This window comes from Ochotona curzoniae, unplaced genomic scaffold (genome assembly GCF_017591425.1).
Source record: "Ochotona curzoniae isolate NIBS_2020 unplaced genomic scaffold, NIBS_Ocur_1.0 scaffold_2453, whole genome shotgun sequence".
Taxonomy (NCBI): Eukaryota; Metazoa; Chordata; class Mammalia; order Lagomorpha; family Ochotonidae; genus Ochotona; species Ochotona curzoniae.
In genome coordinates, this window is record NW_024467094.1 from 19,998,294 (window position 1) to 20,024,941 (window position 26,648).

At 41.1% G+C, this 26,648-nt stretch overlaps 1 protein-coding gene across 7 annotated transcripts in view; it reads left to right on the forward strand.

The window, feature by feature from the left end:
* Positions 1 to 26,648, forward strand: part of BCAS3 (BCAS3 microtubule associated cell migration factor) — a 532,941-nt gene that overhangs the window by 16,930 nt on the left and 489,363 nt on the right. For all 7 annotated transcript variants that reach the window (XM_041000469.1, XM_041000472.1, XM_041000471.1 and 4 more), the window contains exons 4-5: positions 2,826 to 2,901; positions 8,829 to 8,935. In XM_041000469.1, the coding sequence (XP_040856403.1) occupies positions 2,826 to 2,901; positions 8,829 to 8,935 (183 nt within the window). The remainder of the gene's footprint in view (positions 1 to 2,825; positions 2,902 to 8,828; positions 8,936 to 26,648) is intronic.

Genomic DNA, 26,648 nt, shown 5'->3' on the forward strand with positions numbered 1-26,648 from the left:
AATCCATCTCCCTGCTTGTGGCTTGGGAAGGCAACAGAGGAGGCCCAAGACCTTGGACCTTTGTACCCATGAGGGGTACCTGGAAGAATCTCCCAGCTCCCAGCTTTGAACTGGCCCAGCTGATTTGGGAGTTGAACCAGCCGAAGATCTTTCTCTCTCTGTAACTCTTTCTGGCTTTTAAGTAAAATAAATCTTTTTTTTTTTCTTTTTTTTTTTAAGATTTATTTTTATTATTTTTTTTTAATTGGAAAGGCGGATATACAGAGAGGAGAGACAGAGAGGAAGACCTTCCGTCCAATGATTCACTCCCCAAGTGAGCACAACGGCCGATGCTATGCCGGTCGGAAGCCAGGAGCCTCTTTCAGGTCTCCCACGCGGGTGCAGGGTCCCAAAGCTTTGGGCCGTCCTCGACTGCTTTCCCGGGCCACAGGCAGGGAGCTGGAAGGGAAGCGGGGTCGCTGGGATTAGAACCGGCGCCCATATGGGATCCCGGGCGTGCAAGGCGAGGACCTTAACCACTTGCGCCACCGCGCCAGGCCCAGTAAAATAAATCTTAAAAAAAAAAAAACAAGATAATTGAAATTATATGGTTATCTAAGGTCGTTATTTTTTGGTATAGTAAGTCTGGTTTTTTTAAATTAATTATTATTTTTTTATTATATGACACAGTTTTATAGGTACTGGTACTGGGATTCCCATTACCCCTCCCAAAACCCTCCCCCCCATGGTAGATTCCTCCACCATGTTGCATGACTCAGTTCAAGTTCAGTTGAGATTCCTTCATTGCTAGCATATACCAAGCATTGTGATCCTCATATTATTGCCCAGATAAGTTCAACGGCTTTTTGGAGAGACCTTCTCTAGTCTGAAGGTAGAGCCAACAGAGTAAACCCAATCAATCAAAAGCCCCAACATTGACATTTCCCCATATAAGGTACATAACCGTGATAGGAGGGGTGAGCAGAGAAATCTTCAGCATCTTGGTGAGGAGTCCTTGTTCTGTGTCCTACCTAGCAAAGTATGTTTGAGTCTATACTGACCAAGCTTTCCTTGTTGTTCTCTGTGGTATAGTAAGTCTGTTATGGAAGTACCCCATCTTAGTGTTTTGCTTATTTTTAAAAAAGAGTTATTTATTTCAAAGGCACAGAGAAAGGTATTTTACAGATTTCTTTATTTAGTTCAAAGTTAGACTTATAGAGAGACATAGAGATCTTCCATCCAATGGTGCATTTTCCAAATGGTTACAAAAGCTGGGATCAAGCCAGTCCAGGAGCCATGGTCTCCATTTGGGTCTCCCACATGGCACGGGCTTATCTTGGACCATCTTGCACTGTTTTCCCAGAAGCATTATCAGGGAGACAGAGAGAAAGTGGAGCTGCTGCAGCTCAAACTTGCTCTCATATAGGATACTTGATATTACAGGCAGTGGCTTAATTTGCTATACCTAAATGATTGTCCCTGAGAGTGGTCAGTGAGGGATGAACCAGGAAGCATCCAGGATCCAGAAAACTTTGAGTCTCCCAAGTCTTCAAGGTAGCAGGAGCCCAAGTATTTGGACCATCATCTGTTGCTTCGCAGTCATGTTAGCAGGAAGCAGATGATCCAAGATTTGAGCTGACATTTTGTTATGGGGTGTAGGTAGGCATCTAAGCAGCAGCTTAAGTGGTTGCTTCACATTGCCCCCTCCCCCAACTGCCACCAGGCCCCAATTAGTGGTATTTAAAATAAACTTTTTATATGAACATGAGAGCTAGAGGTAGAGCAGTATTCCATTTGCTGGTACACTCCCAAAATCACTAAATTAGGACCCAGGAATTCCATCCCGGTGTCCCACATGAGTGGCAGTTGCCCAAGCACTTTGGCCCTACTTTGGTGCCTTCCCAGGTGCATTAGCAGGAAGTTGGATTTGGGAACACAGCAGTTAGAACACAGATTGGTGCCCAAATGTGAGATTTGAATGTCCCAATCCTCAGCTTAAGCTGTTGTGCCAGTGTCTGGATAATCTTGTATGCTTTTTTTTTTCCACATAAATTTTATCTGCAAAGTGAACAAGTAAATGTAAAAAGAAGGAAGGGGAGAGCACCTTCTGGGAGGGATCCAGGAGTTGGGGTGTCTCCAGAAAGGAGGGATATTTAAGATAGTTGTATATGCTTTTAATATACATTGTATTAGATAATTGTTCTGCAAATTGAATGCCATTTTATTTTTCCAAAAGTGTAACTGTTAATGCTCTTAAGGCTTCAGAGTATATACAAATTATAAAAAAATTCTAAATAAAACCATATGCATTATGTAGTGATGCCTCTTTTTGAATATTAAGTAATACTGTTGACACTCCAGCATTAATGCATATCTTTGTCACCCTTGTGGGCTACTGGTAAGTTGGGTCTGAACATTAGATAAGAGACTGAAAAAGCAAGACTCCTGTAAGTGTCTTTGTATAGTTGCCTGATCACAAGCATCTAGGAACTAAGCAGGATGGGGGTGGTAGTTTTGCCTTAAGCTGCCTTATTTGTGAATCAGTGTAGGGTGTGGTTTAGTTTTTGTGCGCCTTTGAACAATAGTGATTCTTCATTATGGATTGAGATCAAGTATTGGAAGTTTCTGCAGCTCTTTAAAGGTTGAAGTTTATTTTTTTTGTCTGAGATTATCAGAATTTTTCATAACATTCTTTGGAACACATACTGCTACAGTATGAGCATGTAATGAGGATGTAGGGTTGGTGAGGTTCAACAGGTATAGCGTAAGTTTTACCATTCTTTGCTGTGAACATCAGTATTAGAGTATAAAATATTTGTATTAAAATATTCCTGTTTACTCTGCAGGCTTACAGTGGAACACCTGTAACAGAAGAAAAGGAGAAGATTGTTTGGGTCAGATTTGAAAATGCAGATTTAAATGGTATGGTTTTAGCTTCTTTTTGAATGTATGAATTAGTGCTCGCTTCAGCAGCACATATGCTAAAATTGGAATGAATGTATGAATTAAATGTTTGGCATTGACTTGATTCCAGGTTGGCTTTACCTTTACTTTGGTCAGATTATTTGCTCTTACAGTAACTATAGTTTTCAGAATAAAAAAAAGTTTAAGGATTTATTTATTTTTATTGGAAAGTGATATATACAGAGACGAGGAGAGAAAAAGAGGATCTTCTGTCCATTGATTCACTCCCGAAGTGGCTGCAATGGCTGGAGCTGTGCTGATCCAAAGCCAGGGGCAGGAGCCTCTTCCAAGTCTCCCACATAGGTGCAGGATCCCAAGACTTTGGGCCATCCTCGACTGCTTTCCCAGGCCATAGGCAGGTATAGCTGGATTGGAAGCAGGGCTGCTGGGATTAGTACCAGCAGCCATATGGGATCCCAGACGTGTGCAAGATGAGGCGACTGCACTGGGCCTAGAGTAAATTTTTTTAAGAGTTATTTATTTTTATTGGAAAGTTAGATATACAGAGAGAAGGAGAGATATGATGATTTTCTGTTCGCTGATTCATTCCCCAAGTGGCCACAATGGCTGGAGCTGGGCTGATTTGAAGCCTGAAGCCAGGATTTTCTTCCAGGTCTCCCACAAGGGTGCTTTCCTAGGCCATAGTCAGGGAACTGGATGGGAAGTGGAGCACCTGGGACATGAGCTGGTGACAATATGGGATCCCAGTGCTTTGCAAGGGGTGGATTAGCCAATTGAACCATCATGCCAAGATCCAAAGTTTTCTTCTTCCTTTTATTTTTTGCTTTTTACTAGCACCTAAGAATTGCTGGGGGTAATATTTCATAAAGACTTTGGTTTTATTAAGTAAAAATATATCTGTGCATGTAGAAGAGTCCTTCTTCAAAATTACCTTATTATTGTTTGAACTTATTAGCATCCTTAATGTAAGATCGTTATTCAAATTGATTTATTAAACTCTTAAATTTATTTAGTTTTATTATTTTTTAAGATTTTGTTTATTTTTATTGGAAAGTCAGAATTACAGAGAGGAGTGACAGAAAGATCTTCTGTCCACTGTTTCATTCCCCAAGTGTCCACAGCTAGAGCTGAGCTGATCCAAAGCCAGGAGCCAGGAACCTCTTCCAGGTCTCCCACGTGGGTGCAGGGTCCCAAGGCTTTGGGCTATCCTTAATTGCTTTTCCAGGCCACAAGCAGGGAGCTGGATGGGAAGTGGAGCAGTTGGAATTTGAACCGGTGCCCATATGGGATCCCGGTGGATATAAGGTGAGAACTTTACCCACCAGGTTACCACGCTGGGTCCAAACTCTTAAATTTGTACATTTTCCTATCCAAGCACATTCCCATTCCTGTTCTTGTCTTGTTTTATTCTGAGTCATATTATGTGAGGGTTTGGCCTTCTGTTTTTGTGGGTATACTGTTACAATGGTTACCAATTGAGGCTGTCCAGTGGCTGTTGAAAGTATTGACTAGAGCAGTCAGAGTGAACTGAGTTAGTGAACATATTGTAAGGAAACAGCAGACAGGCAGGACAGATAAATGGTGACTTGCCTTTAGACACTGCAAGGCAGCAGCGGACTGGATAGCTGGAGTCTTTCTACTCCAACATAGGCTATAGCTTGAAATGTATGCTTGCAACAGCAATCTCAGTTATGTTGAGCTTCCCCATGATCCTACATGCTTTTCCTTGTAGGTAGTTTGTTTTTCCAGGCAAAATCCAGAAGTCTGTGTACCTTATCTGAACCTACACCCATAACTTTGGTATTTTCCTAGTGTCCTGGAGCACTGATACTTATTATGTTTGGCATTTAGCAAAGGTCTCATCTTCCAGATACACTTCTTGGTGGTCCTCCCGAATTGGTCCGGCAGAGACCCAGCAGGTGGTGGAGCCTTAGAGCAGAGGGTTAATCTATTCCAGAATTGTTTGTCCACCCTGTTTTGGAACTGTAGGATGTTTAATGTGGAGAAATACGATGTTGAAGGGGTTGGTATCTTATTTGCAGTCCATTTGGAAATGAATTTGTTGCCTTCTAGAGGAGAAAGACTGAATTAGTTTGCGGTGTACATGCAAGCTATTGACTGCTGTAGCGTGGGCCACAATCTTTTTTTTTTTTTAATATAAAGAGTTATTTATTTTTATTACAAAGGTAGATTTATAGAGAGAAGTAGAGACAGAGAGAAAGATCTTCCATCTGCCGATTTGCTCCACCAATGACCGCAGTGGCTTGAGCTGTGCTGATCTGAAGCCAGGAGCCTTTTCTGGACCTTCCACATGGGTACAGGGTCCCTAGGCTTTAGGTCATGTCCACTGCATTTACAGGCCATAAGCTGGCAGTTGGATGGGAAGTGGAACATCCAGAGCATGAAATGGCACCCATGTGGCATGCTAATCTTGCAGGCAGAGGACTAGCCAATTGAGCTATTGTTTTGGGCCCCAGTATAAAAGGAGTTCTTGTAACCATGACTTATCTATCACCCCCAGAGGTTTCCCCAGGTGGATGATGTGCATTTCTGGGTGGGGCTGAGGAGCCTGCACTGTCCTTAACTTTTGGAATTTCTTCATGCCTCCACATAATGCTTTTTGTTTTGTCTGACCCTAATAGTGTGCATGTATCTGTGGGTGTGTATCTGTATATTTTAAGGCGTATTTGACCAGGTTTGATCCATTTATGTACCTAATCACTTATAACTGGTTGAGTTTCTCTCTATGTATTCTTTGTTCAAGAATGTCTGTGTGACAAACCGTGAGATATTCACAAGGTAGTGAAAATTAAAGTATGGGAAAGGGAAAGTAGGGTTCATTCGTGGACTGCCTGCCCCTTTAGCCTCTCTGTGTCTCAATTCTCTGGGCTGGAATTTTTTGGCCTTTCCTTCCCTTGTTGTGCCTGTTGCACCTTAGATACAGTTCCTTGTGGTGTCCAGCGAGATGCTAGAGAAAACTCTTCTGATCATGGTTGTGCTCAGTTTACTTTCTTCATGGTGCGGCAGTTAGGGGTACCTCGAGATTGTATTAGGTATTGAGGCTGTTCTTTGCAGGACATGGAATTTTTCAGGGAAAATACTTTAGAAGCCTCACTGTAGTTCCAAGCTATTCTTTATTATTTAAAGCAGCTACTTTGCTTCTGTTCCACTTTCCTGCTAATGTGCCTCCCAGGATTTTTCATTTAACATATGTCCTGATGTTTACCCATGTTGCTGCATGTCAGAATTCCCTTTTTAAGGATGAATAATATTCCATTGTATGAAATGCCAGCTTTTGTTTACCCATTATTTTCTCAGTGGACATTTGGATTTCTTCCATGTCTTGGCTAGTGTGAAGTAATGTGGCTGTGAACATGAGCATACAAATGTCTCTTTGTGTTCCTGTTTTTAATTCAGTTAGGCCCAGAAGTAGAATTGCTTGCTTATATTGTGATTCAATTTTTTAATTTATCGAGGAACCATCTCTTGTTCTCTGTAGAGAAATCTAAAAAAATTTACTCATACCTGTGAAGGATAAGCACTTAATTTGTCTATGCTCTCTCCTCTCTTGTCATTACTTGCCTCTACATGTTTGCTGCACTCTGGCTTCTTTTAGGAGTTTGAGCAGTGGTTACTCAAGACTTTTTTCATTTATGATTACACCATGTGATCAAAGAAGAGAAAGTATTCATTAGGAGATCTAGATGGCTGAGTCTGGGTCACTTTCCCATTTTTGGAATAGTTTGTGACCATGGCTATAGTCCTAGCATTATCTCAGTTTGTCATGTGATGGTCCTTGTGCTTGAGGGAAAATAATAGCTAATAGTTACAGGATAGGGACAGAAGAGAAAGTGAGTGAGGCACATGAAGATAATGGTTGCAGTGGTGAATCTACATTTTTTTGCTATCTCTTAGACATTCCATTGGTGCCTCAAAAACTAAGTTCTCCACCCATTTCACTATCTCAGTTTAACAGCTATGTCCCAACCCTACTTATCTTTGAGATTATTAAAGACACAAAACTTACCATGTGTTAGGGTCTTCACTCAGTAGACTTCTGGCTTCGATGTTTATACCACTATCTTCATTTACTACTACTACTATTCACTAAAATGACAGTGTACAATACATTTTATTTTTATATATGTTTGCTATTCAGATAGTTGACGAGAATGCAGGCCCATGAGGACCACTGAATAGGATGGGGAGGGTCAAGATATGAGGGAAGGTAGGTAGGACAAATGCTTCCAATTTACCTTTTCTTTTTCTTTTTGTCCTCTCTCCTCTCTCTCCTCTCTCCTTTCTCCTCTCCTCTCCTCTCCTCTCCTCTTCTCTTCTCCAATTTTTCCGGGAGGGAGACACTCCCAACTGTCAAACTATACCACTACCTGGGGTAAAACACATTCTCTATGCTGGATATAGGTAATATGGTTCTGCTTTTAGTATGCATACAGAATACAGAGGAAGCAGGTTTGGGAGGAAAGATTCAATTTTGCTTTACACTCAACCTTTTTTACTTTAAATATTTGCTTATTTGGAAGGTAGGGTTACATAGAGAGAGAGGAGGGACAGAGAGAAATATCTTACATCTGCTGGTTTATTCCCCACATGACTGCAGTGGCCTAGAGCTGTGCTAGACTGAAGCCAGGAGACAAGAGTTTAATTTGAGTCTGCCACGTGAGTGCAAGGGCTCAAGCACTAGGGCTGTCCTCTGTTGTTTTTCTTAGGCCATTATCAGGGAGCTGGATTGGGAGTGGAGCAGCTGAGACTTGAACTGGTTCCTGTAAGGTATCACTGGGATCACAGGCTGTGGCTTAACTCCTCACATCATAATGACAAACCCTACACTTCCACTTTGAAGGTTTGAGGAGAAATACCAGGTCCCTGTCCTCTTTCTACAATTGCCATTTTCTAAGGAGGGAGAATGCCATCACTTGAGTATTGATTGCAGTAATGAGCGTAGCATTACAGATAAGGCTGAACAGGGTTTCCAAGAATGGGTGAGTTATAGGAGGAAAGAATATTGTAGTTAGCTAAATTTACAGCTAAGCCTGAAGTCATTTATAGAGCTTGAATAAGAGGAAAAAAAGGAAAAAACCTTGAAGAAGATAAAGAACATGCCTGGATAGAATTCAGTGGTAATTCAGTGGTGATATGATGTAGGATATGAGAACAAATGTAAAAGCAGGAGGATTATTTGACCCTGTCATAAATCATGACTTTTAAGAATAATACAAACATTTAAAAATTGTTTTACTGAAACAAAGAGAGAGAGAAATCTTTTGAGGTACTGTTGTTCAGGGTAAGTGACTAAGCAGAATCTAAAACAACAATGTAAAAATTCTAGATGATTATACTTGATATTTCTATTTAGTGAAATTTGGCAAAATATTTCATTTTTAAAATTGCTTTCAGATGATTTTATCACAGATATTTCTGATCCCTGATTGTCTAATGAGATTGAGCTTTAGAACCTGCTTGTGCTAATAATTATAGGTTCTGTTTGTATTTTCGTTTTTTAAAAGCTGCTAGTGGTGAGGATGCCTGCATTCTATATTAGAGTACCCAAGTTCAAGTCCTGAATATGTTTCTGATTCTAGCAACTGGCAAGGTGTACCCTGAGAGGCAGCAGGTGGTGGCTCAAGTACTAGCTGTTGTGAATTTTTGAGTGTGAACTACCATAGTAAAGAGCTCTCTGTTTCAGGCTAAACCTTTCAAATAAAATAAAAATAAAAGTTTTAAAGAAAATCTACAAATTTTTGTCATTTCAGCTTTCTTTTCATTTTCTTTTAAATGTCTTCCACTTATACATGTTTTCAAATTGAAAAACAGTTTAAGCAGTTGTTACCCTAATACCACTAAAGAAGTATAGTTATTTTCTTGATTGACACATTTTTAAAATTTGCTTTTTAATTGTGACATAGATACATCACGAAATCTGGAGTTTCAGGAAATACATACGACTGGAAATGAGCCACCTTTGTTGATTATGATCGGCTACAGTGATGGATTGCAGGTCTGGAGCATCCCTGTAAGTATGACAGTGGTTCAATCTCTGTCCCAACTCTCCTGGAGGTTGGCTGCTGGGAGACTGTTGTATGTGCACTAGCCTAAGTAGGTGTTGGCGGTGACGGGGTCAGGGATGAATACTCTGCGTGATTAGTAAAGTGGTTCAGGAATCCTGCACATCACGTTTGTGCAAGATCTTGGTATTTCTCTTGGTAATTTTTTAAAGTGTGAATTATTATTTCTGTTTTACAGAAAGTAAACTGAAGCTTATGAGGCTTTTTTTTTTTTGGTTGCTTTTAATAGCAGCCAGTAGCAGTTTGTTAGTATTCTGATTCAGTTGCAACAATTATGTGGTAGAAAATCTAAAAAGTACAGATATGAAAAAAAACCTTCCTTCTACTCTTTTTCCATGTTTCCTCTGCTTTGAGACAACTTTGATTTCTAGTTTTTGTTACATTCTTACAGATTTCTTTTATGAAAATAAAAGGAGTACAAATATAAGCCCCAAGTTTTGGTCTTGGTCTGAATCTTGCTTTTTTTTTTTTGTTGTTGTTGTTCATTTAGTGTTTGGAGAATTTCTTCATCAACTTTGATAGCTGCATAGTAATTCTTTTTGAATTTTCCTGATGTTATTAGTTTCTTATTTATGTAAACACTTTTATTTTTAATATATTGGGAAGAGTGACACAAATTGGGAAAGACAAAAGAGAGATCTGTCTGTTGGCTCACTCCCACTAATGGGTGGGGCTGACCCAGATTACAGGCTTGCACCTAGGGTCCTATCCAGGTCTCCCTTATGGCAACAGAGGTGGCAGGGGCAGGAGTACTCTGGCTGTCGTCCACCTCCTTCCCCAGCACAGCAGCAGGGAGCTGGATTGAACAGAAAAGAGCAAGGCCTTGAAGCAGTGCTCTGATATGGGCTAAGCAGTGGCTTAACCTGATGTGCTGTGTTGCTGACTTGCTTGTGAAAACTGTAAATGTCCAAATTTTTGTTTTATACTTAAAAAAAGATATAATGGGTGAACATGAACAACATGGTTTCATGTCTGTGTCTGTATGGGATAATATTCCATCAGTGGGTTTTAAAAGAAAGAATTATTTATTTGTTTGTGAGAGCTAGAGCGGGGGAAACAGAGCTTCTACCCATGGATACATTTCTAGATGATTGCAACAGCCAGGTCTGGGCCAGGCCCGGAGCTAAGGAGCTTTATCCTGGCCTCCCATGTGGGCGGTAGGGCCCAAATAATTGGGCCGTATTCTGCTGTTTTTCCCAGGCCATTATCAAGGGAGATTGGTTGGACGTGGTATAGTGGAACTTGAACCAGCTTCTGTAGAATTCTGACAGAGTCAAAATCTCAGTGCATTTGTAAGTGTTTTGCACTGTGTAGTATCAGTACTAGATTGCCTATTTATCTATTCCTACATGTACTCCTTGGGGTGACCAAAATTAAAAGTTTTTAAAAGAAATTGAAGCTTTGTAGCATCAGTAGGTGAGGTTTAGTACTGACTGCATTTTGGCTTGCTTACTGTAAGTTCATGGGATTGATAAATACTTTTTAGTAGATGAGTGGATTTTTGTTTTACAGTAATTTTGCATTTGGAGGTTCTGGGCCAACAGAATGTGAATTTGCACATTTAATAAATTTGTCCACCAAACTACTTTGAAGCCCCTTGAGTTTGTCTTTCAGCCTGATCTTTTTTCTTTCTTTTTTCATTTCTTTTTTTATTTTTTGTTGGATATATGATTTCTCCTTAAGGTTTCCAAGCAAATATACTACTTTGTGTTTAATGGATGTTAGGATATTCTCAAGTATTGATTTTGTCTTCTCAAGTGGCATAGGGATTGTTATTACTAATTTTAAAAAGATTTATTTATTTTTCTGGGAAAGACGGATTTGTAGAGAGAAAGGAGAGACAGAGAAAAATCTTCTATCTGCTAATCACTCTCAAAGCAGCCTCAAGCCCTGGAGCTGAGCCAGTCCAAGGCCAGGAGCCAGAAGTTTCTTTTGAGTCTCCCATTCAGGATCATAAGGTTTTGGGCCATCCTCGATTGCTTCCCCAGGCTACAACAAGGAGCTGAAGGGGAAGTGGAGCAGCTAGGACATGAACCAGTGCCCATGTGAGATCCCAGTGCATGCTAGGTGAGGATTTAGTTGCTGGGCCATTGCACTGGACCTGTTATTACTTTTTATAAACAGTCTTCTAAAATGTATCTATCAGCATTCTTTTTTCATATATAAATGTGTGTGTATATACACATATATTTATTTGAAAGGCAGAGTGGCAGAGAGATACACACATGTAAAAACTAAGAGATGTCTTTTGGCCACTGGTTCAGTCTGCAAGTGTTCACAAGAGCTGGGGATTGACCAGGCTGAAATAAGCAGCAAGGAACTCCATCTTGGTCTCCAGTGTGAGAGATGGTAGGAATTGAAGTATTTGGACCATCATTTATTGCCTTCCCGGGCACTTTAACAAGTGTGGTCCGCAGAGTTAGTCTCCTCAAGGAACTGTTGAATTTAGCTGGGTAAAAAGATACTGGACTCTATGCAAGGCACATGCTTGCCTTGAAAGAAATAAGACTAGATTTGATCTGTAATACTGCAATAAGGTGGAGCAATCCACCATGGGGGGAGGGCAAGAGGAGGGGAAGGGGGAACATCAGAGCCTATGAAATGTTGTTATAAAATTAAATGCAATAAAAAACAAAACAAAACAAAACAAAAAAAAAAACAAGTGTGATCCGGGTCATGATAGCCAGGACATGAACTGATACTCCAATTTAGTATGTAAGTGTCTCAATTGGTGTTTTAACGTGCTGTGGCGTAATGCCTGCCCCAGACCTGTTTTATTTTTTTAATTAATTTATTTTTATTGGAAAGTCAGATATACAGAGGAGAGGCAGAGAGGAAAATCTCCCGTCCCATGATTCGCTCCCCAAGTGACCGCAATGGCTGGAGCTGTGCTGATCCAAAGCCAGGAGCCGGGAGTTTATTCTGGGTATCCCACACGGGTGCAGGGTCCCTAGGCTTTGGGCCATCCTTGATTGCTTTCCCAGGCCACAGACAGGGAGCTGGATGGGAAGTGGGGCTGCTGGATTAGAACTGGTGCCCATATGGGATCCCAGTGCGTGCAAGGTGAGGACTTTAGCCACTAAGTCACTGTGCTGGGCCCAGAACTGTTTTTAGACGCTTGAACTTGGATATATTTTCTTTTTTTTTTTTTAAAGATTTATTTATTTATTGGAAAGTCAGATATACAGAGAGGAGGAGAGACAGAGAGGAAGATCCGTCCGATGATTCACTCCCCAAGTGAGCACAACGGCCGATGCTATGCAGATCCGAAGCCAGGATCCAGGAACTTCTTCTGGGTATTCCACAAGGGTTTAGGGTCCCAAAGCTTTGGACTGTCCTCGACTGCTTTCCCAGGCCACAAGCAGGGAGCTGGATGGGAAGTGGAGCTGCCAGGATTAGAACCCAGCGTCCATATGGAATCCCGGTGCATTCAAGGCGAGGACTTTAGCCGCTAGGCCATGCCGCCGGGCCCAAACTTGGATATATTTTTCAGAGCCTGGAATTAGAAGTATTCTGTCTCTTGTCTTTGGATGTATGTAGTTGATGTTTTCCAGGGCTTAGGAAGCCTTTTCTTTCTTTTCTTTTCTTTCTTTGTTTCTTTGTTTCTTTCTTTCTTTCATTCTCTCTCTCTCTCTCCTCTTTTTCTTTTAATTTATCATCCTAAAGGCATGGAGAAATGAGAACCTGGAGTGTTATTTGTTAAATCTTTTAAGATTATATGCTTTAAGGTAGTGTTCAGAGGTAAGGATTTTGTTTGCGTTTTTTGGTTTGTTTTTGTTTTTTTTTTAATTAAGAGGGGCTACCTTTTCTCCATTATGCGGTTTAACAAAATTGAATGCAGAGTCTGAACTCCAGCTTTCAAGACTGACCTTGTGAGATTAGATGTCTGGACTGGATGGAACACATTCCTTTAATTGGAACTCGGGTTGCTTTCTTTAACTGCTACTTGGCTTTGGTTATAATTAGAGGTAATATTTTTAATAGTGTTAGAATTATTTATCTCTATTTTAAAGGTCTTTATTCTTCCTTATGTTAAAGTAGTTCATTTTTTTTTTAAAGTATATTTATCTGTTTGAAGCATAGACATACATGGAGAGAAGGCAAGACCAAAAAAGAGCTTTCATCTGCTGGTTTACTTCCCAGTGGCTGCAGTAGCAAGGCTGAAGCCAGGAGCCAGGAGTTCCATTTGGTTCTGCCCTGTGAATGGTAGGGAACCAAGAACTTGGGCCATCATCCCTCATATCCTAGGTGAAGTAAGCAGGGTGGCACTAATGTGAACTGGTGCTCTGATACTGAATGAGGTGTCCCAAATGTGATGGCTTAACATACTGTGCCATGATGCCTGTCCCTCAAAATCTCCTTGATGAGATTTTGACTGATTCTTTATTGGCAGTAGTATATTCCTGTGACTACTGCTTCAAAAGTTAGCAGGTTGGGGCCAATGTTTTGGTATAGTGATGCAAACCATAGCAGGCAATGCTATCCCATGCGTGTGCTGGTTCATGTCCTGACTGTCCCACTTCTGTTCCAACTAATGTGCCTGGGAAAAGCAAATGCTTGGGCCCCTGCACGCATGAGAGACCCAAATGAAGCTCCTGGCTTCAGCCTGACCTGCCCCAGCTGGTACAGCCGTTTTGGGAGTGAACAGTGGATGGAAAAACTCTCTGCAACTCTGCCTTACAAATAAAAAAAAATTTTTTTTAAAGAGGAAGTTGTCTGGGACAAGAAGTTTCTGTCCCAGTGACTCAGCTCTTAGTATAATCAGAGAGGTATATATACACATAATCTCATGTAAGGACACTGTAATATAGAAATTACAGTATTAACTGTGGCTGAAGTTGTAGCACAAAAGGGGTAAGCCACTGCTGAGAGCCAGTAACGTGGACACGGCAAGGGTCTGGGGATGAGGCACCCACAAGAGACCAGTGATGATGGAAGTCTCTCCGAAGTCTCTCTTTATTTGCCCTTTCACCACTACTTCTTTACTCTTTCTCCCACACGTTCCTTAGCACATATTGGATACAGCTGAGTCCAATCAGACCAGGTGCTTTTAGCCCCAAGCCCACTCCTTGTAGTGCTGGGCTTAACGAGTGCTAGTCAACTCCCTTAGCCCACAATAAGCCAATGTTTGAAATGCCAACATCCCATATTTGAGCACAGGTTTGAATCCCTGCTGCCTCACTTCCAACCCTGCTCCTGTGCTTAGGAAAACAGTGGAACATGGTCTAAATAGAATTCTGGTTTTGCCTTAGCTGTTGTGACTATTTGGGGAATGAACCAGAGGATGAATAATTCCTATCTGTTACCCAATCTATCTTTGTTACTTTGTGTTTCAAATAAAATTCAAATAATAATAAAAAAGAAATTATTCTATTTATAGATGATAATATCACACTGCTTGGAAAAAGAATTCAAATCTAGTTGTTTCTGAATTTATCACTTAGAAAACTGTGCTTTGGATCCAACACACCTGACACGGTAGACTAGTAGCTAAAGTCCTTGCCTTGCATGTTCTGGGATCCCATATGGGTGTCAGTTTGTTTCCTGGTGGCCCTGATTCCCCTCCAGCTCCCTACTTGCAGCTTGGGAAAGCAATGGAGGATGGCCCAAGGCCTTGGGACCCTGCACCCATGTAGGAGACTTGGAAGAAGCTCCAGACTCCTGGCTTTGGATCGGCTCAGCTGTGGCCATTGTAGCCATTTGGAAAGTGAACCAGCAGATGGAAGATTTTTTCTGTCTCTCCTCTTCTCTGTAAATCTGACTTCCTAAGAAGAATAAATAGATCTTAATAGGGGAAAGGAAAAAGCTCTGCTTCATGTTTTCTAAATGACAGCACAAGGTATCTCATGTGAAGTATTGGGTAGTTTAGTTTTACTCTTTGTAAGCTATTTACCTGAGGGAGTTAAGCTTATGCCTGTGGTGCTGGTATCCCATATAGGCATTGGTTTGAGTCCCGACTGCTCTACTTTTGAGCCAGCTTGCATCTAATGGGCCTGGTCTTGGGCTTTGTGCACCCATGTGGGGGTCCTGGAAGAAGCTCCAGTCTCTGAGTTTTGAGCCAGCCCAACTCTGGCTGTTGTAGCCATTTGGGAAATGAACCAGTGAATAGAAGATTCTCTGTCTCTACCCTCTGTAAATCTGCCTTTAAAAAAACAAAGTAAAACACTAAAACCATTAAGCTGTAACTTCAAAACTTTTAATTATTAGCTGTGACAGTGACAATTATTCACTACTATATCTGAACCTTTCTGAAATTCATCACCTGTAATTTGTTTGTTAATAATATATTGGCCTGTAGATATGGGTCAATCATGAAGATAAATCCTGTCTGTTTTCTTATAGACTAATAATGTAGTAAATGATATATACTGTGTGATAACAAGATATTTTGATATGTAATAAAATTCATTTTTATCTTGAGTAAATGTGTGAGGACAGGAAGTCAACTTTCAGCTTCTAGCTTTAGTTTTGGCTCCCTTGTGTTGATTTTATATAGTCCGTCTGTGAGATTCACATAGTAAAAATAAAAATATTGTGGCTAAATGTTAAAAAAATTAAACAATAAACAAAAGTGAACAATGTATAGATTATAAAGGAATATAATCAGCATCAGCTGAAAGGCAGGACTTAATGTTTTTAAAAGATTTACTTATTTTTATTGGGAAGTCAGACCTACAAAGAGAAAGAGAGACCTAGAGAAAGATCTTCCATCTGCTGGCTCACTCCCCAAGTGGTCACAATGGCTGGAGCTGAGCCAAGCTAAAGCCAGAAGCCAGAAGCTTCTTCCAGGTCTCCCACATGAGTGTAGGGTCCGAAGGCTTTGGGTTATCTTAGGCCACCAGCAGGGAGCTGGCACGGAATAGGAGCAACCAAGACACAAACAGCACCCATACACTGCATTTGGAGGTGGAGGGTTAACTAGTTGAGCCATTGCACCAGTTTTTTGATTTAATAAAAACTATAGTTATACATATATTAATTAAAAATAGTCATGTATTTCATAAGGGGAAAAACAGTTCTGTCTCTTCCCTGTTTTTTTTAAAAATAATTATTTCTATTTATTTGAGAGAAATTTCCATCTGCTGGTTCACTCCCCAAATATTAGCAACAACTGGGTCATGCTGAAGCCAAGTCTGGATCTTGGTTTGGGTCTCCCTGTGGGTGGCAATGACCTAAGTGTTCGACCCATCAACTGCTGTTTCTCTGAGTGCGTATTAATAAAAAGCTAATCTAGGCCCTCCATTAGCATTTGTAGCCTCCCAAGTAGTGTCTCAACTGTCATACAAAACTCCCACTTTTCCCCTCATTTACTTAATTTTTTCAGATTTGTTGACTGGTCTCATTTTAGCATTTACTTCAGTTATTTTATGATACATTTAAGTGGTTAAATCTTTTCTGTCCATCTTAGACATTGATTGACTCGGTGCCAATGAATTATGTGAATTTAAGTAGTGTTTGTTTATTCAGCATTGGACTAAGGTGTATGGTAGTGAGCAGAATGGATGTGTTCTTTGCTGCCATGAAGATATTAGGGGTGTTGGTCTTAAATAATAAAAATAAATGAAGATATAACTTAAGTTATAAGATAAATTGCAATCATGAATTATGATAAAAAAGTGTTCTAGGAGCGAAAGAGTAAGATTTGGTCAGAATAAGATCAGAACTGCAGACAGTTGTCAGAGCCTCGGCAATGGGTATAATTTAGATTTGTCTTTCTGTTCAAATAATATTGTGGTGAATGTTTTTCCCTTCATATAATTTGGAGAGATAAATAAAATTAAGACTTCTTGTTAAATTGCATTCTTGTAAAGCAATGCCACTTACACTTTCCCGTTCACTTACTAATTCATTCACTCAGAATAGATTTATTGATTACCAATTACGTGCTGGAATGTCTTGAGGGTTCTGGGAAAACAACACTGAGCACAACAAAGTCATTCTTCCATTCCACATAGGTGGGTTGGTGGTGGGTAACATAGATGAACAATTATGAATGATGTTAGGAGATGAGAATTGCTACAGCAGGGTCATTGATCTTACTGTGGGTTACTATGTCACACAGGGTGGTCTCAGCCTCTGAAAGACCTAGTGGAGCAGAGGTACATAGGAGCGAGCCCTGTGGATATCTGAAAGAGGAGCATTCCAAGGCAGTCACACGTTCTTTGAAAACATTTTCTCATGTTCAGGAGTGACAGTAACGCAGTTCAGCTGAAGCTATGCGGTCAAGGTAAAGGTTAGGGAAGATTCTGTTCAGGAAATAGTAGTGAGCTAGCTGGATTTTGTCATCCAGTGTGAGGGCTTATAAAATTTCCAAATACAGAGCAGTTGAAACATTTTCACAATGAAAATAAATATTGCTGCCACAATTGTACCATTAAAATTTGAGGCTGGCCTTGTGGCATTCCGCCTGCAGTGTTGGCATCCTGTATGGATGCCAGTTTAAGACCTGGCTGTTCCACTTCCCTTCTAGCTCCCTGCTAACACACCTGGAAAAGCAACAGAGAATGGCCCAAGTACTTGTGCCCCTGCACCCTTGTGGCAAACTCTGAAGAAGTTCCTGGCTCCTGGCTTCAGTCTGGCCCAGTTCCTGCTATTGAAGCTATTTGGGGAATGGAAGTTTCTGTCTCCCTCCTCCCTGTAATTGAAATAAGCAAGTAAAAAATTAAAGAATTTTTTTTTACTATACTTTATTCTTACATCATGTTTTGTTCTTTGCACTTCAGAGTAACCACTGACATCAGTATGCGTATTCATAACTAAAGTTAAGTAGTTAATTAATTTTTTATTAAGATAGGGTTTGCAGAAAATTTAATATACATGCTTTCAGAGTCGTGGAACTGTCAAGTTTATAACCTCTATAATTTAAATTCCTCTAAAGACATAATTACTAGATTTTCATTCAAGAAATTTCCTCATGCTTTTTCACAGTTTCACCTGCACAGTATCTAGAAACAACCACTGTTTTGATGTATTTTCCTATGAAAAATTAATTTGGTCTATTATAAAATTCTCGTACCATATACGCCATGTTCTGTTTTTGTCTAAGGTTTGTTCTCAGCGTGTTAGTAAGGTTCACCATGTCATTGGTTCATTTTATTGTGTGAATGTGTCAAGGTTTATCACTTCTCTTATTGATGAACAATATCCAGCTTTTGGGTTATTATTATGAATAAAACTTCTGTGAAGATTCTTCAGTGCTTCATAAACATGCTCATTTCTCTTGGATAAGTAAATATGGAATTGCTGCTTCATAGAGTAGGAATTTTTTTGGTCTGTTTAAATATTCATTTGTTTAAAGATTTATTTATTTTTATTTGAAAGAAATTTTATAGAGAGAAGGAGAGACAGAGAGACCTTCCATCTGCTCATTCACTCCCCAAATGGTTGTAATGGCCAGAGCTGAGCTGATCTGGTGCTGGGAACCCGAAGCTTCTTCCTAGTCTCCAGTGTGGGTACAGTCTCCCAAGGCTTTGGGCCTTCCTTGGCTGCCTTCTCAGAGCATAAGTAGAGAACTACATCAGAGGTGGAGCAGGTAGGCCACGAACTGGCACTCATATGGGATGCCGACACTACAGGTGGAAGTGGAGGATTAGTTTGCTGTGTCACCATGCAAGTTCCAAATATTTACTGATTTGAAAGGCAGTGTTAAAGAGAGAGAAAGAAAGAACTATTTTCCACCTGCTGGTTTACTCCCCAAATGACTGCAGTACTTGTGGACCAAAGCAAAGCCAGGAGCCAGGTTCACTAGGTCTCCCACATACACACAGAAGCTCATGTAATTGGACAGTCTGTTGCTGCTTTCCTAGCATCATTAGCAGGGAGCTGGATGGGAAGTGGATCGTCTGAGACTGAAATTGGCCCACATATGGAATGCCAGCATTTCAGGCAGAGGCTTAACTTGGTACACCACCATGCCATTCCCTAGGAATGTGATTACTGTTTTTTTTGTTTTGTTTTGTTTTGTTTTTAAAGATGTATCTATTTGAAAGTTAGACTGGTGATGAGGAGGAGAGACCTTATATACAGATGGCTGCAGCAGGTAGGACTTGGCCAGTCTGAAGCCAGTAGTCAGGAGCTTCTTTGGAGCTAACACATGAGTTGAAGGGGCCCAAGCACCTTCTGCCATTCCTCCCAGGCTACTAGCAGGGAGGTTAATCTGAAATGGAGCAGGTGGAACACAAATTGACACCACTATGGGAGTATGCTGGAGTTATAAGCAGTGAGCTTAACCTACTCTGCCATGGGTACATCTCCCCCTTTTTTGTTTAGTACCTTGTCCCTTTGAATCTTTATGCCATTTTATGTCTCCCCAGTGATGTATGGATTGTTCTACATTATTGCCACCATTTGATGTTGTCTACTTTTTAAATTTTAGACATCCTAGTGGGGCATATCTTGACAATTTAATTGCTGCTTCCATGAAAGTGAACAATGTTGAACATTTTTCAAGTATGTTTTAGCTGTTTGTAGAGCTACTCATTTGTCTATGAGTTTTTTTTTCCTCATTAAAAAATGATTTTGGAAAGCATTTGAGAATTTTGAAAGATAGTGCTGTTGCTTCTGAAACTAAGAAGGATCTGTAAGGAGCAGATATGTGTAATAAGATAGTTTGGTTTTAAGTGCTTGGACAGTGGATTTATGATAGGGACTATCTGTTATGTATAGAGAACATGAAAGTATACTTACAGAAATCTGTAGTTATTTTCATGGTGCACCAACCAAACATGGATATGTAGCTTACAGAATTATATGTTTATGTGAGATTGAATATCTAAAAAACATGAAAACAGAGTAATGCATTATCTGTATAAAAATGGTTTGAAAGTCACTCGTAACAGTTAATGGAATTGTTGCCCATGACAGTGATTATGGTTTAGACATAAGGCAGTCATATTTTATTTAGCTCTTCTTTGACCATTAACATTGATGGGAGTAGTTACACATTCTTTGGAAACAGGAGAATAACATATAGAATTTTTGGGGAGGAGATTTGAATTGCAGGGTGAGGAGTTCGGCTTTGTTAGACAATGTGATCTCATTTAATTTAAGATCTTTTTAGTAACAGATATGTTCCTAAAGCTGGTTTTAATAAAGACTGATTTTGTGGCAGTGGTGTGATGAATAGAAAATGTTAGATGTTGACAGCCTAAATTGAGATTGTTGTCAGAGGATGATGAAAAGCTTTAGAATGTGATAGGACACTTAGGAGAGATGAAAATCTTGACCTAGAGGTCCATGTTGCCTGGTATGCGAGATGGCATGATTATTAGACTTGAACTTACATCATATTAAAACATTTGAAGCAAAAATCACACTATGTGTTATCTTGTGTTACAAGTGACAAAGGTTTCTCTTAAAATTTCTAAGAATGAGAAAACCCAAGAGAGTATAGTTAGCTTCTGTTTCTTCATACTTTTTTTTTCTTTAAAAAAATGAGTAGCTTTCTTATATTATTTTGAAATGCTTAATATTTTAACAACATTGAAAATGTGTTCATCTTCCAACTCTAGGCAACTGCCTAGGTTGCCTTGTATCTAGGCTACCCAATAGCTGGCAGGTGTTGTGGGCCTGGTTAGTGCCAAATTTGTGTTAATTATATCAGTGTGCCAGCCTAGTTGCCTATCCAATTTTCTTTTCTAAAGAAATGTGGGAAAAGCAGGAATGCTGGGCAGGGACACAGCACCCCAGCATGGGGCAAAAGGGGAGTGGGGGAGTGGTGGTGTCTACAGATTGCCTGGGGAAGGGAGTCTGGGGGCATGTTGGAGAGGGAGTGGCTGAGGTTATGTTTGACAAGGGAGGAATGATTTCTAGGGGCTTCCACATACCTGGTGAGGAAGCTAAGACTGTGTGTGTGTGTGTTAATACTTTAATTTTTTTTTTTCCCTTAGGAAGTCAGATTTTACAGAGAGAAGGAGAGACAGAAAGATCTTCCATGTGTTGGTTTACTCCCCAAGTGCTTGTAACAGCCAGAGCTGAGCTGATCTGAAGCCAGGAGCTAGGAGCTTCTGGGTCTCCCACGTCGGTGCAAGGTCCCAAGGTGTTGGGCCATCCCTGCTGCTTTCCCAGGCCACAAGCAGGGAACTGGAAGGGAAGTGGAGCACCCGAGTTACAAACCATTGCCCCTATAGGATCCTGGTGCATGCATGGCAAGGGCTTTAGCCACTAGGCTACTACACTTGTCCCAACAAAGTGGTTTAGAGGGAATCGGAGGGCAATTTGCATTAGGCCAAGATACCCACCCACATCAGAGACCTGAACTGAGTTAAATAGCATTGCCTGTAGCCACTTGTGCACACAAAAGTTAGGGCTAGGGCAAATGCCTGGCTGGGCTAAGCTGCAGTACCACCTGCAAGTATTGGAGCAAGGGGGGGTGGGCCATGTCAGAATGGGCTGAAGCACCCTCCAGAACACAAGGGAATGAGATATGGGGCAGATTCTGTAGGCTGCTTATAGGCTTGCCTCTGTGGGATGCAGCAGGAACCCTCTTACATTCAAGGAAACTGGAGCTGGGAGGAGGCTGGGTGGGACCAGGCTGCAGCACCTGCTGACACATGCAAAGTTTGAAACTGAGGACAGACTATGCCTGGCAGGGCCCCAGCCCTTGGTGGCACTTGTGGGATCTGGGTCTCGGAGCAAGCATGGAAGAGGAACTTGGGCAGCTCTCTTACTATATTGTAGCTCCTGAGCATTTGTGTGGGTGAGATCTGGGGTCAGGCCAGGCTGGGTCACACTGGGTGGGTTGCAGGACCCATTGGCACATGCAAGATCCATTGCTGGGAATGAGCCTGGTAGGACAAGTTGGATAATGTTCCTGCTATGTGTAGCTCCCATTGGTGAGTGTGAGAGCTGGGAATTAGGGGAAGGCCAGTCAAGGCTGGGCTGCAGCACCTTTTGGTATACATGTGGGCTGGGTTTGGGTACATGTTGGGTTGGTCCAGTCTGTAGCACAGTTGTCATGTGTAAGAGCCAGAACAGGGAATAGGCCGTACCCTGTTACAATATAACACAAGCCAGTTCACATGAGGTCTGGTGCTGGGAGTGGGCCAGGCTGGGTTGGGCTGTTGCACCAGATGCTGAGAGTTGGACTGGGGGCAGGCTGGGCTGAACCAGGCTGCAGCACCTGTTGCCAAATGCCAAGACTGTGGGTGGGCTATTTCAGATTGGGCTGCAACACCCACTAGTACATGCAAGACCCAGGGCTGAGAGTGGTTCTGGTAGGGGAACCTCTGGACTCTCCTGCTGGGTCACTGCTTCCATGGATGAATGTGAGAGCTGGGACTACGGGTGAGCCAAGCTGGGCTAGGCTGCTTTTCCCTCTGGCGTGCATGAGAGCCAAAGTGGGTGCGGGCTGACTGGGCCAGGCCACAGCACTAGCTGGCAAGTGCCAAGACTGTGTATGAGACACATAAAGCTTAACTGCAGTATTCGCTGGCAAGCACAAGATCTGGAGCTAGGAGCATGCTTGGCAGGGGAACTGTGAGCACTCCCATACTAGTCTGTACCTACCACTGGTGAGCACAAGAACCAGGATTAGGGGTGGGCCAGACTAGATAAAGTGGCAGTACCTTTTGACATTCATGAGGCCATGACTGGGGTAGAGTGGACTGAACAAAACCGTAGCACCCATGGGTGTGCACAAGAGCCAGATAGGATGTGGACTGGACTTGGCTGGGTGGCAATGGAAGCTGGCAGGCACAGAAGCTGGGGCTAGGGGTGGGGCCTGGTGGGAGCTATTGGGTGTTACCCTGAATAGACTGCAGTACCTACTGGTTTGCCCAAGGACTAGGTCTGTGGTGGGGTGCCTGGGCTGGGCTACAATACTTGTTAGTTCATGTGAGGAATCGGGATGGGGTGGAACTGACCAGGCAGGTGTATCCACCATTAAATTCATTGGCTGTGCAAGTGACTCACTGAACCTGACCTTGTATACAGTATGAGTCTGGTGCATACAAGAGTCTGAGGTCACCCCAGGTGAGGCTTCTTTTGGGAATCCCCAACTATATCGCTGGACACAAACCCAAGCCACAGGGAAAATCATAGTATATGAGGTCCAGCCTTGGAGTGCATGTGTTGGAGCTGGGCCTCCTCAGTTGCTGGTGCCTGTGTGGTGGAGAGCATGCCCAAATGCATATGGAAGACACAACAACCAGCTCATATAGACCAGCAGGAAATGTCAAGTACCTCGTCAGAGGATGAGAAGTAGAATAGGTTGTGCAATTCTTCAGAACAAACTTTGCATCATGTTCCTGTGTCTGTGGATACACTAAAGTGGACTTTGTCAACCAATAGACTTTGGAAAGATTTTCTCAACCCTGGAGCACTGAAACTAGCAACTCTGAACTATCAAAATCACTCAGTTGGGCCTGGTGAAGTAGCCTAGTGGCTAAAGTCTTCGCCTTGCATGCTCTGAGATCCCATATTGGTGTCATTTTGTGTTCAGACCACGCCGCTTCCTGTAGAGCTCCCTGCTTGTGGCCTGAGAAAACAGTCGAGGATGGCCCAAAGCCTTGGGACCCTGCAGCCACGTGGGAGACACTGAAGAAGCTCCAAGCTCCTTGTTTTGGATCAGCTCAGCTTTGGCTGTTGTGGGTCCTTGGGAGTGAATCAGTAGGGTGGAAGATCTTCCTCTCTGTCTCTCCTCTTTGTATATCTGACTTTCCAATACAAATAAGTAATTTAAAAAGATTTATTTAATTTTTATTGTAAAGTCAGATATACAGAGAGGAGGAGAGACAGAGAGGAAGACCTTCCATCCATTGATTCACTCCTCAAGTGACTGCAATGGCTGGTGCTGAGCTGACCTGAAGCTAGGAGCCAGGAACTTCTTCCAGGTCTCAAATGTGGTACAGGATCCCAAGGCTTTGGGCCGTCCTCGACTGCTTTCCCAGGCCACAAGTAGGGAGCTGGATGGGAAGTGGAGCTGCTGGGTTAGAACTGTCACCCATATGGGATCCTGGGGCATTCAAGGCGAGGACTTTAGCTGCTTGGCCACCGTGCTGGGTCCCCAAATAAATAATTCTTAAAAAAAAAATACACTCAACATCCTTGATATTATATGTGAATTTTACTCTATGTCACTTCATACTTACCCATACCTTCTGTAATAAGATCTTGTGATGTAATTCATTAATCAACCATTCATAAGAAGCTGATTGTTTATGAGTACCTGAGATGGTCAATGTCCTTTTTATCACTGTTATAAATAAGTAAATAAATAACAAAGAAAAAAAAAACCCCACACATCCTTGGAACACTCTTCCCCACATCAGGATCTCTCTAGTGTCATCAAAGGTCCATCCCTTGTCCCTGGGTGCAGATGTAGTTTCACAGCAAGGGGACCAGGAGAAAAAAAAAATTAAAACATTTGGTTCCACCCACCTTCCTCCACATCTGACCCTCCCCTCCCTAATCGGAGGGCCACATGGGCGTGCCCTCTCAAGTATATAAGAAATATTAGTAAAAAAAAAACCAAGCAAAATAATAAATAAAAATAAGTTTTAAAAGTGAGAAAAAAAGAAAAGGCAATGCGTTTATCACAGTACTCGGAATACCAGATGATAATTGCATTCCGTTTGTGGTTTTCTTGATGCTTTGTATGTACTTCAGAAATGTTACACTAGATGGCGCCAAAAGCTAAGAACAGTGCAGCTGTTCCTTGAAAGGAAATATCTGCCCTAAAGCTTTTAGTGTGGATTTTATATACTAAAAGCTTTAGAACAAACATGCAAGGACATATTTGAGGTAAACAACAATTAGTCTGTTATTTTTTAGAAGTTGGGTGCCAACAGACCTTGCCATGTTAAGATTTTTAGCCAGGAACAATTTTTATGGGTTTCACTTGGGAGTCGTAAAAAGTTAGTGATTTGACTATACTGCTAAGGAGAGAACGTTTGAACAGGCAGCTCAATGAAAATGGCGTTGTTGAGAACAGGGCCTTATATATTTGGCCCGTTCTCCCTGGAAGGAGAGGTGATACACGGCTCTGTAGTTAGCTCTCTGCAATGAAAGGATTAGATGTACATCATGGAATGAATACAGGCAGATGGAAAGAGTAATGCTCAGATAACTTCTGCATCCACCCAAATTGTGAGTGAAAATATTTATTTCTGTAGTTTTTTTTCCTTGATGTGACTTCAGGGAAGTCTTACATATGAAATTTAATATTTCTTTTTTTTTGTTTGTGTTTTAATTGTGGCATTGTGATGTATTGATTTGTCATAGTGGTAGATATTATAAGAAATTGACATGCGTTGCTGTAGATTAGAGCCTTTCTTGTTGATCTTTTTGTTTTTATTTTTTACTTAAAATTCAGATATTTGGAATGCACTAATTTATGAGCCTGTGAAAGTTTTGCTTTAGATTTTATTAAATATTTGGCAGAGTGCACAAATCTTAAGCATTCAGACTGAGTTGCTGGATGTATATGTAACGTAACTATCACCTGCTTTAAGTTACAGAACATTTCCTGTACCTCAGAGGAACCCCTCATACTTACTTTTCAGCACTGTTCTTTATAACCTGAAGTAATCACTAGTCTGACTTCTGTCACCAAATATTAGTTTATTCTATTAATGAACTTTAGAAAACTAAGATTCCTATACAAAATAGTACCTTTTTTCTGTGTCTGGTTTTTCTTTTGATAAATTGTATGACACTATATTTAATATTTTGATCACCACACATTTGAAACAAAATCCATTAAAGGGGCAATAGTATGGCACAGTGGGGTAAGCTGTCACTTGTGGTGGCAGCATCACGTTAGAGCATCACTAATTTGGGTCCTAGCTGCTCTGGTTCTGATCCAGCTTTCTGCAGATGTGTACTATGGGAGCAGCAGGTGATAGTGATTGGTTCCTGCCAGCCATGTGGAAGACTTGGATGGAGTTTTGTGCTACTCATTTCATCCTGACTTTGCGTTTGTTGTGTGGGTCTTCAGAAAGTAAACAAATACAAAGAAGACCTTTTCCCCTGTAGGTTATCAAATAATTTTAAAAGTGAATGAGCAATGATTCTATTTTTTAAATGTCATAGAAATTTTAAAAAAGATTTATTTATTTTCATTGGAAAGGAGGATTTACAGAGAGAAGGAGAGGCAAAGATTTTCTATCCACTGGTTCACTCCCCAAATGGCCATAAGGCTGGAGTTGAGCCCATCTGAAAACAGGAGGCCCTGAACAGTTATTTTTAAAAAGAAACATGTAGGACAGTAATAACTGTTTAGAAATGGAATTGAAATATCTTGTGATTTTCTAAATATCAAGATGAAATTATCAAAGGGCTATTTATTATACAGATCCTCAATATTTTATCAATTTGATTGTTAGTAATCAATTACTTTTCTGACGGGAATAGTAGGGTAATAGGAATTAGTTTTTAGGGGACATTAGAAACTTAAGTGGTGTTTCTAATTTCTAAATTTTGCTTATTTTAATTTTTCAAATTTTGGATTTGGGAATAAATTAGAAGGTTTTTTTCTTTAAAATTAATTTTTTTAGAAAGACAGATTTGGGCCTAGTAGCTGAAGTCCTCACCTTGCATGCACTTGGATCCCATAGTGGTGCTTGTTTGTGCCCCGTATGCTCCACTTCCCATCCAGCTCCCTGCTTGTGGCCTGGGAAAGCAGTTGAGGACGGCCTAAGGCCTTGGGACCCTGCACTCATG